General features: G+C 43.8%; 1 protein-coding gene across 1 annotated transcript; it reads left to right on the top strand.

The window, feature by feature from the left end:
• Window positions 1-5,645: 5,645 nt before the first annotated feature.
• Window positions 5,646-6,146, top strand: LOC126703515 (uncharacterized). Its single transcript, XM_050402474.1, has one exon. It carries the CDS (start codon window positions 5,646-5,648, stop codon window positions 6,144-6,146), a length of 501 nt encoding a protein of 166 aa, XP_050258431.1.
• Window positions 6,147-15,975: the final 9,829 nt, after the last annotated feature.

Raw genomic sequence — 15,975 nt, 5'->3', positions numbered from 1 at the left:
GCCCCGGACCAAATCAAGAGAGAGAGAGAGAGAAAAGAAAAAAAGGGAGGAAGTCAGATTTTTTTTTTTTTAAGGCCTACATGTGTCCCACCTAACCCATCCTCTCCCACAACATATCTCACAATTCTCTCTTTTCTCTCTTTGGCCGGTCACTCTCATTCTTCTTCTTTTCTTTTTTATTTTCACTCAACACAACACACATACACACACTCCTTTCCCTCACTCTCCCACTAGTACACTCCTCATCACCTCCACCATTTTTCCAGCAAGATCACCGGAAAATCATCAAGAAGATCACACCTTCACATAAGTTATTTGAGGTAAAAGTTCTAATCTCTTTTGATGGGTATTATGTTCTTGTTTGAGGTTGTTTTACCCAAGCTTTAATAATGATGTTCATGAGATTTATGAGCTTCTTGGGTGATATTCATGTAATTATATATATATATATATATATAATTATGGGTTTTTGATTTGGTGGACTAATTTGATGAGTGGGTTTATGGTTTTACTAGTGGTGGCTAACTTAGGTTTATGTATGGTGAAAATTTAGGGGTTTTGAGGTATATCATGTGAAATAAATTGTGAATATAATTTTTATGGTTTATTTGGAGCTAGTTAAAGATTTAAATTGTTAGTTTTGAAGGATATTGTGATTTTGGTTTCATGGGTCTCTTGATGATGTTGTGAAAATCTTGTGAAAACTACTCATAAATTATTGAGGTTTTGATGTTAGAGATAATACCTTGAATGATTCATGAGTATAATGGGAGTCTATGCCTTGTAATGAAATTGTTGAGAAACTTCGGGAGTGGGATACATTATTTGTGAGGTTAAATGCTAGGCTTGCCCAATTAATTTCTTAGTTAGCAATTTCTAATTCATAGCTAGATGCAATGTCAAGCTTTATGCCTACTGTGATAAGTTTTCTTGATATTGTTTAGGTTCCAGCTAATCTTATTTGGAGCTTGGAAAATTAGGTATTTTTGCAGGTTGCAAGGTAAGTAGCTTTTTAATAGGATTTGTTTTGGAAAATAATCATGTTGCATAAATGTTGTTTTTAGGACAAACACATTTTGGGAAATTATATATCGATCTATGTTTTCTTAAAGGTGTTGTGTTGTGACCCTATTATATATTATTATATATAAAAATGCATCATATTTAGTATTGCATTTGGGGAAATGCATGGATTGTTGACATGGAAAATATGAGCATCTTTGACTAAATCCTATGGTAAGAAATTCATGGACTTTATGGTATATTGGAAACTTAAAGGTGCTTATTTGTCTTGTCTTGTATTATTTGGGAAATGTTGATGCAAAACATTTTTGACAAGAAATACTTTTAAGAATATTGGGGATATCTGGTTGTTGTAATACCTTATGAAACTACTTGAAAGTAAACTATGTATTTTGAATACATTGAACTTGTGAGCTTTTGATGTGGCTTTGCCCTTGTGCTATGATGTTAGTGATTACCCTGTCTTGGTGACAACAAGCCAAGTTGGAGACTCACACTTTGTATGACACATGTAAATCCTTGAGTGTGTGGGTGAGGCCGCTGCCTATAGGGCCAAAAGACCATATGCAAAAGGGGTACTGTATGACACGTCATTCCCTACTGCCCATTGGGGGGGGGGGGGGGGAGGTAAATCCTTGAATGTGTGGGTGAGGCTAGGCAGGGCCAAGAGACCACATGCAAAAGAGGTACTACATGACGTGTTATCTCCTGCTACCCATGGAGGGGATAGGTAAATCCTTGAGGGTATGGGTGAGGCTTGGTAGGGCCAATAGACCACATGCCAAAAGAGGTACATATCATGCTAGTGTGTTTGGGCTCTAACTTGTTTGAGGCGGTATGATGTCTGGGTGATATCTCCGTCCTTGTTGGTCCTTGTTGCATCTTGGGTGAGGTTTTCTAGTTTTGAAGTGGTATTGGATATATTTATGGATCACAGTGTATGGAATGTAGTTTCATAGTTATTTTTGGAAGCTTGGTATTAAACTATTCCTATCATTCTTGTCATGTGGTTAATGAAATTGTTTTTACATAAATTAAATGGAAATTCCCAAATTATAACATGTTTGGTAAAATGTTCATTATCATGAAACTTGCATTTCCCCCACCCCCATTTATTATGCTGCTTACTGGGCTCTGTCTCATTCCATTATTTTATAAACTATTTAGAGTAGGCAAAATCTTTTGAGACAGCTTTTTGGTGGTTAACAGTAGTTAGACTAACTACTAATGGAGACTAAACTTTTGTGATGGAGATATTAGACGATGTACATCTTAGAGTAGGCTTTGCTCATTCTTTTGTATATTATAGTGGTTGTGACTTTATTCTCACTGATGGGACAAACTAATGATATGTAATTATTTATTCAAACCTCCTTTCTTTTGTGGCCAATAGTCCTTGTAATTATTGCTTAGAGTTCTGACTTATTTAGAGAGTATATTCAATGGAATTATTATGATAATTCTTGATGTTGGTACTTGATATGATTTAAGTGGATTAAATTTTCAAAAAGGAAAATTCTAAAGGTACTTTGAGACATCTTTCTCATGCTTTGGACCCTTTAGGGTTTGTGGCGTGACAAGATCGATCAGCCAACACAACTCAAGCTCCAGTCCAGAGCACATCTCATCAGGCACAGGGTATCGAAGATCAGTCCCATCCGTCAGTCATGCTTGCAGTGGTGCTGCCCCTCAGGCCTCCCTGCTCCCTCAAAGCATTTCATCTTTACACTTCTCTCTCTTTCTCTCTCTTACACGATCGGGTTAATGGGTTTGGGGTTTGCTCACTCACTTTGCTTGCTTTTGCAATGGAGTGTGGAGTCTTAGAGACTCTCTGTCTCTCTCTCTCTCTTTAGTCTTTATTTGAAGACTAAAAAATGAAAATGAATTAATGAAATGACTCTCTCTCTCTCTCTCTCTCTCTTTATATGATTCTCTCTCTTTCTCTTTGATGTTTGAACTGTAATTGGTTAGCTTTACTTAGTCTTTATAACTTTATTAATATTTTCCCTTGCTGTTTGTTTTGGCTTTATCCATTGGTGTTGGTGTGGGTGAGTTACTGAGTTTGTCTTTTAGTGTATTGTGATGTGTGAATTCATCTAATTGGCTCTTATGATTGGGGCCATGGGGCTTTTTTGTTGAGTGAGGGGTGGATAGGGGCATGGGGCCGGGTGGGATATTTGAATTGGGGGAAGTAAAGGCATCCAGAACAGAGGCAGTAACTTACCAATAAAAGAAAAAATTAAATTATGGAGTGTGTGCTAATAGTTAGTAAAGAAAAATAATGAAGCAACTAATAAACAAAAATTAATAATTTAATTAACCAATACATTATAAAAGACAAAAAAATTAAATTATGTTAGGCTAAACAACAATTAATAATTTTATAATTAATGAAACAACAATATAACAAATTATAGTTTATAAAAGACAAACAAATTAATGAAATAACTAAATAACAATTGTAGGGGCAAAGGCCCAAAATCATACAATGGGCCTTGGGCCCCATACGGGAAGATCAACCATGTTCGAGGAAAAGACGTGGGTACCAAAAGGGCTCCTAGCCCAATTCTCATGGGCCTGAAGACATTTAAAGGGCAGTCCGAGGAGAAATGTCTCCTCGGAAGTGACGAGTATGGCTCAAACATGCACTTTGCCTACTAAAAGGACCCACCCCAGCGGACATTAGTAACAAGGACGAGCCCCACAAACCCGTGGCAAAGAAGGAAACGTAAGATGTCCAAGGAGAGATTGCCACTACCATATTAAATGCATGGCAGCTACTTTTCTGGCCGCATTAATGTTGAGAAAACCTGTGAACAGTGCTGCCTTGGCTATCACAACTCACAGAAAGATGGAGGGGGTGTCTGATGGGACAAGCACTCAAGTGAGGGTCTAGATAATCAACAAGTGTAAGGCCATGATGGCTTTAAGGAGACTATATAAGAAAGGGAGTCCTCATGAGGAAAGGGACCGAGAAAAAGGGGAGGAGAAGAGAGGAACAAAAAATAACTAGAGACTTAGAGCAAGAACCAGCAAACAATCATCCTATCTCCTCGGAATGAGAATATATGGACATTAACAGGATTTATTTGCGTCTAATTGTTGTGTAGCCCAACCTTAACTACTGTCCACTTCGTCAAGACCCAGTTTTGTAGCCCACTCTCTATAAATTCATTGTTTCTGGGCTCCTTAGACTAAGACTCCATACTTGTTGGGCTTGGGCTCCAAATTGTGACCCTACAATTGGCGCCATCTGTGGGAAGAATAGGTGTCTCAGCAAGTGCAACCGTTGGAAATGGAAGGATTAGGTCTGCGCCAAACGGGACCCACAAACTCCCAACAGCAGGACAACTTTCTTAACCTCGAACGGGAAAAAGATCAAGATAAGCGACGAGAGGGTAGTGTAAATACCTCCCATACGAGCAAAAGTCGTTCGAGAGGGAAAGGTCATGCATCCCAAAAGCAAGACGATGATAGGGCTCTACAACAAGAAATCGACGACCAGAAGAGGAAGTTGCGTCGAGCACAGCGAAGGCATCCCTCCTCCAGTCCGGACACCAGCGATGAAGAGGACGACGAATACAGGCGAAGGTCGAGAACCCCACCAAGTGAAATCTTCTCCTATTAGGAAGAACAACCTTACAAACGTGGCCGCAAAAGTCCGTCTTACAAGGGCCTAGTAAACGACGCCATGAGTAAGGCCTTGGACCGAATCTCCCAGTCGCCCTTAACATGCAAGATAAAGGGGGCTGAACTTCCTCGGCGGTTCTACCAACCCATTTTCGCCATATATAATGGTCGGACGGACCCCCGTAGATCACGTAAGTCAGTTCAACCAAAGGATGGCCATCCATTCCAAAGACGAGGCTTTGATGTGTAAAGTGTTCCCATCTAGTTTAGGACCCATGGCAATGAGATGGTTTGACGGCCTTAAGCCGAACTCCATAAATTCCTTTAAGCAGCTAACACAGGCTTTCGGCTCTCGCTTCATCATGAGCAGTAGGGTTCCTCGGCCCTTGGATTCCCTCCTGTCCTTATCCATGCGAGAAGGAGAGACCCTGAAAGCTTACTCGGATAGGTACTGGGATATGTTTAACGAGATAGAGGGCAATTATGATGATGTTGCCATTAGCACCTTCAAAAGAGGCCTGTCGACCGAGCATGGTTTAAGGAAATCCTGGATCAGGAAACCGGTCACTAGCCTACGCTAGCTCATGGACCGAATCGACAAGTACAAGAGGATTGAAGAGGACCAGTAGGCGGGTAAGGGTAAAGCGAAGGTTGTCCCTTAAGAGAGGAGGGACTTCAGGTTGGATTGATTTAGCAGTAACAATCGGCCAAGAAGAGACTACACGGAGCAACCTAGATCCGCGGGGGCGCAGGCAGTCCACGTTGTGTTCCGAGATCCATTACATCAGATCTTGGAGAAAGTCAAGGACAAGCCGTTTTTCAAATGGCCAAATAGGATGGTAGGCGACCCCACAAAATGCAACCAGAACCTATACTGTCAATACCACCAAGAACCGGGGCACACCACTGATGAATGCAGGAACCTGAAAAACCACTTGGATCAGTTGGTCCGAGAAGGAAAGCTAAGTCACCTCTTGCATCATTCCAGGGTAATGTCAGTGGCCCGACTTCCCGCTGAGAATGATGGCCGTGAGTCGAAGAGAGCCAAAGGGATGGCTTCACCCTTGCTAGGATTCTCAGATGAGGATAAAATTGGAACTATTCAACCCCATAACGATGCTCTAGTCGTCACCCTCAGGATTGGGGGATATGACGTCAAGAGGGTGTTAGTCGATCAAGGCAATGCTATGGAGGTGATGTACCCCGACCTATTCAAGGGGCTGAAACTGAGGCCCGAAGACCTGATGGCATACGACTCCCCTTTAGTAAGTTTCGAAGGGAAAACTGTTATTCCGAGAGGCCAGATTAGACTTCCCATACAAATTGGCTCGAACATAGTGGAGGTGGATTTCATAGTGGTGGATGCATATTTGCCCTACACCGCCATTGTGGCTAGACCTTGGCTTCATGCCCTAGGGACTATTTCCTCAACCTTGCACCAAAGGGTGAAGTACTCGTCGGAGGGTCGAGTCAAAGAAATAATAGGAGATTAAGCCATGGATCGACAATGCATGGTATCCACCGTCTCACGAAGGCCAAGTGCTGAGCCCCCAACCCTTACCGAGAATCGCTTATAGCAGTTAGCGACCCTAGCCAAGATTGGTGGGGGATCAGCCGAGAAGGCAAGTTGTGAGGATTTGGAAAAAGTTCTAGTGGGCATTGATCCAGAGAGATTCTTTTAGGTCGGCTCAGAGCTACCACCCCAAGAGAAAGAGGAGATAATTGATTTCCTTAGGGAAAATGTGGATGTGTTTGCATGGGACGCCTACGAGGCCCCGGGGGTCGACCCGAACTTCATATGCCACCATCTTAATGTTAACCCGGCTGTTACGCCCAAGAAACAACCCTCTCGGCGCTCGTCGGAAAAGCATGCTAATGCGGTCAAGAAGGAGGTGATGAAACATAAAAGGGCAGGGGCTATCAAAAAGGTCTTCTACCCTGAGTGGCTGGCCAATACAGTCGTGGTAAAGAAGAAGAGTGGGAAATGGCGAGTCTGTGTGGACTTCACAGACCTAAATAAAGCCTGTTCGAAAGACCCCTTCCCCATGCCTCGGATAGATCGGCTAGTGGACTCAACCATGGGACATCATCGAATGAGCTTTTTAGACGCCTTTCAAGGGTATCATCAAATACCCCTGGCTATAGATAACCAAGAAAAGACAACTTTTGTCACTCCCATCGGAAACTGCCACTATAAAGTGATGCCTTTCGGTTTGAAAAATGCCGGCTCCACCTACCAGAGGATGATGACCAGGATGTTTGAGCTGCAAATGGGTCAGAGTATCGAAGTCTATATAGATGACATGGTAGTAAAGAGTAAACTGGTGTCCAAGGTGAGGGACCTCGAGGACATCTTTGAAGTCCTGAGGAGACACAAGTTGTGCCTGAATACGTCTAAATGTTCATTCGAAGTGGGGTCAGGAAAGTTCTTGTGCTATATGGTGACCCACAAGGGTATCGAAGTCAACCCCGACCAAATTAGAGCTATCCACAGCATGCAACCTCCTCGAAACCCCAAGGAGGTCCAAAAGCTCACTGGCATGATTGCTGCTTTGAACCGTTTCATCTCACATTCGGCGGATAGGTGTAGGCCTTTCTTTCTCTTGTTAAACAAGTGGAAAGGTTTCGAGTGGACTGAAGAATGCGCCTTGGCCTTCCAATAGCTCAAAGAGTACCTGTCTCGGCCGCCAGTCATGCCTAGTCCTGAAGCCGACGAGGTTTTATTCGCCTACATCGCCGTGGCCCCCCACACAGTAAGTTTGCTACTGATCCGAATGGACAACGGCGTACAACGGCTTGTTTATTACGTGAGCAAGTCATTGCATGAGGCTGAAATCCATTACCTCCCCCTGGAAAAGGCCATCCTAGCGATCGTTCAGGCTACGCAGAAACTCCTCCACTATTTTCAGGCACACACAGTTGTCGTTTTAACCCAACTCCCGCTCAGGTCTATACTCCGAAGTGCCTATTACACAGGGAGAATTACTAAGTGGGGTACCATTATTGGTGCCTTCGACATCAAGTACATGCCTCGCAATGCCGTGAAGGGCCAAATCTTTGTGGATCTGGTGGCTGAGTTTGCTGAGTCCTCACCAGAAGAAGGGGGAGGAATGCCAAGCATGGATGAAAAATTGGTTGGTACAGTCTCTCCACAGGGGTCCATTTGTTGGAAGGCATACGTCGACGGTGCAGCGAATCAAAGGGGCTCTGGGGTGGGACTCGTCTTGGTTTCTCCCGAGGGAATTACCATTGAAAAATCACTAATGTTAGGTTTTTCGGCCACCAATAACGAGGCAGAATATGAAGTCCTGTTGGAAAGGATGTCTATGGTGTAGAAGTTGGGTGGGAAATCCATAAACATGTTCTCAAACTCAAGACTTGTTGTAGGTCAAGTAAATGGTGAATTGGAGGCAAGGGATGAAAGAATGCAAGAGTACCTGGTCCAAGCTAAACGCTCGCGGTCGTGTTTTAACACTTTTAGCCTTCTGCACGTATCCAAAAGCGGAAACACCCATGCTGATTCTCTTGCCACGTTGGCTACCTCCTCGGCTAAATGTTTACCTCGGGTTATACTGGTGGAAGATTTGCACAGGCCCTTGGTGGTAAAGGCCGAGTTGATGCATGTCCATAGCGTCAGGGCGAGGCCTAGCTGGATGGACCCTTTAATACTGTTTTTAAAGGAGGACGTCTTACCTAAAGAGAAGAGCGAGGTCGACAAGATTATAAGAAAGACTTCTCGATTCTGGCTGTTCGAGGACTTGAAACTGTATAAGCGCTCATTTTCAGGACCGTACTTGCTATGCGTACACCCTAACGCCACGGAGCTTATCCTAGAGGAATTGCATGAAGGAATTTGTGGGAGCCATACAAGGGGCATGTCCTTGTCCCATAGAGCCATAACCCAAGGTTACTGGTGGCTGAGCATGCAAAAAGAGGCACACAAATACGTGAAGAAGTGTGACCAATGCCAGAGGCTCGCCCCAAATATACATCAATCGGGCGGGACCTTCAATCCGCTATCCAGCCCTTGGCCGTTCGCCCAGTAGGGCTTGGATATCCTAGGGCCGTTTCCTAAAGCAGTGGGGAACAAGAGGTATCTTCTCGTCGGCACTGATTATTTCACTAAATGGGTCGAAGCCGAACCACTGGCAAACATTAGAGATGTAGATGCCAAGAAGTTTATTTGGAGAAATATCATCACCAGGTTCGGAGTCCCTCACACCCTAATCTCGGATAATGGTCTCCAGTTCGGTAGTAAGGCTTTCAGAAGGTACTGCAGCAAGTTAGGAATTGCGAATAGATACTCCACACCGGTTTACCCTCAAGGGAATGGGTAAGCCAAGGCCGTCAACAAGGTCATAGTAAATGGGATGAAGAAGAGGTTAGATGACGCAAAAGGGAGATGGGTGGAAGAGCTGCCCCATGTCCTGTGGACGTATCGAACCACGCCATGCAGATCGACAGGGGAGACCCTCTTTTCGATGACCTTTGGAGTTGAGGCCGTCATTCCTCTAGAAACCAACTTCCCAACACTGAAGACCAGCTCATTTTGTCCTAATGGCAACAATGAGCTACTGAAAAAAAGCTTAGACCTTATCGAGGAAAGAAGGGAAAGAGCAATGGTCCAACTTGCCTACTACCAACACAAACTCAAGCAAGGTTATGACGCCAAGGTAAAACTAAGGCCACTAGCACCTGGGGATCTGGTATTAAGAAAAGTTTTGGACACTGCAAAAAATCCCGCGTGGGGAAAACTCGGACCAAATTGGGAAGGGCCATATCGTATCACTTCGGTGGCCGGCATAGGGGCCTACTTTTTAGAAGATTTGGATGAGCATGTAGTGCCACGTCTCTGGAATGTAAATAACCTGAAAAGATATTATTATTAATGAAAGTTTGTACTCTTGGTGTTACCCACTGTGTATTTTTATCCAAGAAATAACCAGAACCCAAGTTCTACGTAACTTCTCGAACCACAGGCTTGGGGGAAATTAATAACTGTGCATTTTTATCCATGTATTAAATAGAATCCAAGTCCTGTGTGGCTCCTCGGACCACAAGCTTAGAGAAAATTAATAACTGTGCATTTTTATCCAAGTATTAAACAGAACCCAAGTCTTGTGTGACCCCTCGGACCACAGGCTTAGGGGAAATTAATAAATGTGTATTTTTGTCCAAGTGTTAAACAGAACTTAGGTCCTGCGTGGCTCCTCGGACCACAGGCTTGGGAGAAATTAACCACTATACAGTTTTATCTAAGTGTTAAACAGAACCTAGGTCCTACGTGGCTCCTTGGACCACAGGCTTGAGGGAAATTAATCATTATGCATTTTTATCTAAGTGTTAAACAGAACTCTAGTCCTGCGTGGCTCCTCAGACCACAGACTTGGGGGAAATTAACCACTATGCAGTTTAATCTAAGTGTTAGACAGAACCCAGGCCATGCGTGGTTCTTCGGACCACAGACTTGGGGGAAATTAACCAATATGCAGTTTTATCTAATTGACAAACAGAGCACCGGCCTTATGTGGCTCTTCGGACCACAGGCTTGGGGGAAATTAGTCACTCAAAAGGAAGGAAAATAATGGGGGAAGAGTCTTATTCTCTTATTCATACTTAGCCGTACTACTTAAACTACGAATAATGGATTATCATCAGAAATCTAGTAACACAGTCGAAATTCATTTGCAATGAAGACAAAAGTTGAAGTAATAAGATAAAGTTCAAAGAAGTAATTATATCATTCATTAAGCTCCAAAATGTGTCATCTTACAAACATTAACAAAAGCTAAAGAAATGGAAAACAAAACAAAACAACTACAAGAGAAACCCTACACTAATGTCCTAGACTTTATCCTGGGTTGAACTCTTTGTAGCGCCCTCAGCCTCGGGACGATCATCTCCTGCTGTAGGTTTGGGTCTGGCATCCTTGGCTTGCGTGACAACGTCCCTTATGGTGAAGGCGTCCTCAAGAGACTTGTCCTTGGCTGGTGGCTGTGACTCCTCGTTCCCCCCTTTCCTTTCAAGTATGATGGAATTGGGAGCAGTGATCAAGTCAGAAGGGGGCTCCTCAGGAGGATCCGAACCTGAAATATCAAGAATATCCTTAGGAAAAAAGATATTCTCGATCCTCCTAGGGTCGGAGTCTGCAGGAATTGCTGCCTGGTCCATGGCTACTCCCCAAGACTCGGTGACGTAGTCCCTGCAAACCACAGCCACCTCATCGGTCAGCTTGGCTTTAGTGTCAGCCACTCCGTGCTTATAAAAGGCTGCCACCGTAGCCTCAGCCGCCTCCCTGGCCAAACGAGCCACCTCCTTCGCCTGTAGCAGCTGCGCCTTAAGATCCGAGACCATTTGCTTCTCGGTCGCAAGGTTTATTTCTGATAAGTAAAGCTGCTAGCGCATGTCCTCGGCCTACTTCATTGTGGTCTTAAGGCCCGCCTCAGCACTATCCCGGGCCTTGAATGCCTCTTTGATCTTCTCGCTTAAGCGCTCTTTTTCCAATTTAAGGGCGCCCACAGCCTTCTCCGCGGCGAGGCAGGACTGAACCTCAGCGTTCACCTCCTCCCGAGAATTCTTCACCCACTCCTCGGCCATGAAGACTTGTTGGGTGACCTGCACAGGGATCACGAAAGAATCATTAAAACAAAAACGACAGATAGACGAGCACGGAATAAGGAACCTGAACAAGGGAGAGTCTTCATTTTACCATAGCAAGGTCTCTCTTCAATGGCATGAAGAGGTCCGGTTACCTGGTGACTCGAAGCCCGTCCATGTCACGAGGCAAAAGGAGGGGCTGCTGCAGGGCCTCGGCAAGTTAAGATGCCTACCCTCACTGGGACTCCCAAAAGGTTGCATCCCATGGGATGGGGCGTCGTCCAACTCTAGGCTGGGGGACTAAGTGCGTTGCTCCCTCCTAATGGCCACCTCCTCTCATCTATTGATGGACTTCGTCCTCTTGTCTTTGGGCTCCTTGCCTTTTTTCTGTTGTTTGGCCTTTTAGGGGCCAACCTCACGCTCCTCCAGTTCTTCCACTGGCCTTTTCCGCCTTAAGTTGGGAATAGGCTGTAGCGCGGGATTAGTGGAAGGAGGAAGATGAGGAGGAAGTTTAGCTGAAGCCTGCTCTTTTGGGGCATCCTTGGAGGATTGCCCCTTGTTCCTATTGGACATAAGCCCCCTCAGACCAGATCTCAACTTTAAGTCCATTCCCTCCTCTTCAATTTCTTTGCTCGTTTCAATTCAAGCAACTACCAGTCCAGGAGAGTGAGCCACTGAGAAGCGATCAAGATCCGAGCCGAAATCTGAAAGCTCTGCGGGCCTTGTTGACACCTTGCCCTCCTCGTTGAAATGGAAGTGGTCGATTTTAGCCTCGAGGGACGAATGCGAGGAGTCAATTCCCTCCCCTGGAATGGCTACCACTTGGAGAACGCGCTGAGTGGGCGATTGGACTGGTGGTAGGTCTTTCCGAGCAAGGAAGCCCGGCTTAGAAACGTCAATATGGGCTAATCGGGGACTCCTAGCCCTTATCGCTTGACCCACGTCCACGAAAGCATGAGATAGGGGCTCGTAGTCCATGATGAGGTGAGCGACACGCAATTGCCCCTCCTCGCTCACAAAGATCTTAGACCTTAGGAGGTAGTTGAGAGCTTGGACGTTGACCAAACTTATCCTCGAAGTAGTGTGTACTTTGTCAGCAAAATATCCAAAGGGAGGGTTATGTCAATCTGAGAAGGCAAATAATCAAAACCGAGACCAAAATAAGTGAAAGCAAAACTCAAAACTAAGATCTCTGCCAGGGGACTTGACCCTAGAGTGCCCCACCGTCGTGCCATGCTTTGGAGACAATCAAATAGTCGTCCTTTAAGCCTTTGTTGGACTTGGGAAAGCAGGATATCAGCCTCACCTCGTCGGACCTGGATTTCAGGTAATACGACTCATTAAGGCAATGGTACTCGTACAAGTGAACTACATCGTGCCATGAGAGGCTGAGGTTCATCTATTCGTTTAGAGCATCTACGCACCCTAGGATTTGGAACTTGTTAGCAGCGCACTGGTGGGGGGCCAGCCTATGACCATGCAAGTAATCTCTAGTTATCCTCCCCATGGGAATCGTCATTCCTCCTTCTATGAAAGCAATCATAGGAATGACGACCTGCCCCGTTTCTCTCTTGGTTAAGATTTGGTCCAAGGAGCAGTATTCTAGACCCACTCCTTGCGAGATACGGTATTTGGCCCTAAAAGCTTCCATACCAGCCGGAGAATCTACCAGGTTCTGAAACTTACCCATCCTACTAACCTTAGGTGGCACATAAAAGGTTCACTAATGGAAGGAGGCTGAGGAGAACAACAAAGAAGGAGAGTTAAGGAATATGGGGAAATGAACACTTACGGGAAGCGCAAATTCTAAACCTCTCGAGCTTTCAAAGGATTTTCCGGAAATCCTCACAGAAGTGGCTATGGACTTTTAAGTGTTTTGCGAGAGAAAGTGCTGAAGTGCTCTGGAACGCTTGAGTGTCTTTTCTAAAAAGGGGAAGTAATTCCTCTCAGAAGCCTTATATAGCAGGGAGAAAATAAACGGGATTACTCCCGCTCAAAGAATTGGAGGAATATCTATCGTTGATTAAGCGCCCCATTGTTGGATGCGAGGGAACATAAAGCCGCCGAGTGCAATTAATGGCGCCTTATGGGCTACGAAATGCCAGTAGCAACAATGAGGCATGTGAGACTGTACTCCCACACGTGTGAGTCAAGAAATTGTGATAATTTACCCAATAAATATCAAAATCCCACATTTTCTCCTCAGATAAGAGGGAAAAACCGGAATTTTGAGGGGCTATTGTAGGGGCAAATGCCCAAAATCATACAATGGGCCTTGGGCCCCATACGGGAAGATCAACCATGTCCGAGGAAAAGACGTGGGTGCCAAAAGGGCTCCCACCCCAGTTCTCGTGGGCCTGAAGACATTTAAAGGGCAGTCTGAGGAGAAATGTCTCCTCAGACGTGACGAGTATGGCTCAAACATGCATTTTGCCTACTAAAAGGACCCACCCCAACAGACATTAGTAACAAGGACGAGCCCCACAGACCCGTGCCAAAGAAGGAAACGTAAGATGTCCAAGGAGAGGCTACCGCTGCCACATTAAATGCATGACAGCTACTTTTCTAGCCGCATTAATGTGGAGAAGACCTGTGAACAGTGCTGCCTTAGCTATCACAACTCACAGAAAGATGGAGGAGGTGTTCGATGGGACAATCACTCAAGTGAGGGTCCAGATAAACAACAAGTGTAAGGCCATGATGGCTTCAAGGAGACTATATAAGAAAGGGAGTCCTCATGAGGAAAGGGACCAAGAAAAAGGGGAGGAGAAGAGAGGAACAGAAAATAACTGGAGACTTAGAGCAAGAACCAGCAGACAATCATCCCATCTCCTCGGATTGAGAATATATGGACATTAACAGGATTTATTTGTGTCTAATTGTTGTGTAGCCCAACCTTAACTACTGTCCTCTTCGCCAAGACCTAGTTCTGTAGCCCACTCTCTATAAATTCATTGTTTCTGGGCTCCTTGGACCAAGACCCCATACTTGTTGGGCTTGGGCCCCAAATTGTGACCCTACAAAAATAATTAATAATTTTATTAATATTTCAAATGAACTTCTTAAGGAACACCCTAAGAAAAATTCCTAGAGCCGCTATTGGCGGAAGTGGAAACATAAAATAGAGAATACAAGAACAACCTACATACATGGAGGAAACCCTTAGGTGCTACATTTTTATGAGAGTGTAGTACGAACCCTATACTAACCATACATTAGCTATGGTTAATACACTTCTAGTACAAGTAAGAGATTTGGCTTGCACACATAGAAGAATTAGGCTTAAGTCTATGTTATTGGGCTAATAGACCTCTAACACTCTTTTCTTTATCAATATATATATATATATATATATAACTGAAGCCTTTAAAACTCCCACAATTTTCCACGTTAGCACAATATTAAAAAAAAATATAAACACAAAAAAAAAAAAACTTTTCTAAAACCAAAAATAAAAATATAAACGCAAAATAAAACTTTTCTAAAACCCGATAAATGGCTCTGCCATTCCCCCACATGCAACTCTCTGCCTTCTCCTTCCTCTGTCTTCTCCTTCCTCCAAAATGCAGACCCACACTCTGCCATTCCCCCACACGCAAAACGCAACTCAACGGCTCCACCTTCAGTCCAAAACGCAGGCCATCATTAGTCCTTCTCTCCCACAACTCAATGGCTCCGCCTTCTCCAGCACCACCTTTCTCTAGCTCTACATTTGTCAACGCTACCCATCTCTCACTCACAATAGTTTCTCCCCCACTCTCACCCTCAGTTCTTCTCTCCCACAACCCTGTCGACACCTAGGTTTCTACCACCGGGTTTGTTGTTGGGTTCTACCCCTATCGAATTTTTTTTTTTCTTTTTTTGGTAGCTGATTTGAGTTTAGGGTGAGTTTGTAGAGAAATTCGAGTTTGGTTCAGAGAATATTTGCTTATACATGGCTGTATTTTGATTGAAATTAGAGAAGCCCCAACACCCCAAGGTAGAACAACCCCACTTGAGGGTGTGGCTAAAGAGAACAGAATCCCAACCCTTCACCCTTAAAGTATTTGACAAAATTCCTGAGCCCCAACGCTTCCTTTCCTCTTTCTCTTTTGTCTTAATTTAAGGTTGTTTGTGTGTGTGTGTGTGTGTGTGTGTGCAGAGTTTCCACATCTTCTTCTTCTTCCAAGTTTGTATAGCTTAGTTTGTTGAATTGTTTGTAGTGATGGAACTATTGAGAGTGTACTGTGGTTTCTTCAATGAAATTGGTAGGTTTAAGAATATTTGCAAAATTGAGAATATTTTTTAATGGTGGGGAACATAATTTTTTGTTGGCTGGAAGCATAGAAATTATGTTGTTTTAGGTTTCTACAAGTTTTGTGTTTATTTTTATTTTTATGTGAACTTTTATTTTGAATAAATTGTTTTTATTTTCATATATTTTCAAGTCAATACCTTGAACAAAATAAATATATTTAATTTCTAGTTAACTATCCCGTGCATCGCACGGGTTAGCGACTAGTTTATTTTATTGTTATTATACTTTTCAAAATATCATTCTTTCTAATTCAAACAATAATTACAATATTAATGGGTAAATCAACTCCCACGCTCGACAAGAAATCTTGGTGATAGTCTCTTTTCTCTTAAAAAAATAAGGACCAAAATATATAGCCATGCTATTAAGATGCCAAAGGAAAGATTTAGAAGATGATTGTATTATATATTGTGGCTAAAAGAAGAAAG

This window comes from Quercus robur, chromosome 2, assembly GCF_932294415.1.
Source record: "Quercus robur chromosome 2, dhQueRobu3.1, whole genome shotgun sequence".
In the NCBI taxonomy this organism is placed as follows: domain Eukaryota; kingdom Viridiplantae; phylum Streptophyta; class Magnoliopsida; order Fagales; family Fagaceae; genus Quercus; species Quercus robur.
Note: the sequence above shows the minus strand (reverse complement) of the source record. Positions and strands in the feature narration are given on the sequence as shown.

What these genes read in the sequence shown, in the direction of transcription:
- LOC126703515 (XM_050402474.1), top strand. Translation starts at nt 5,646, where the DNA reads ATGTCAGTGGCCCGACTTCCCGCTGAGAATGATGGCCGTGAGTCGAAG.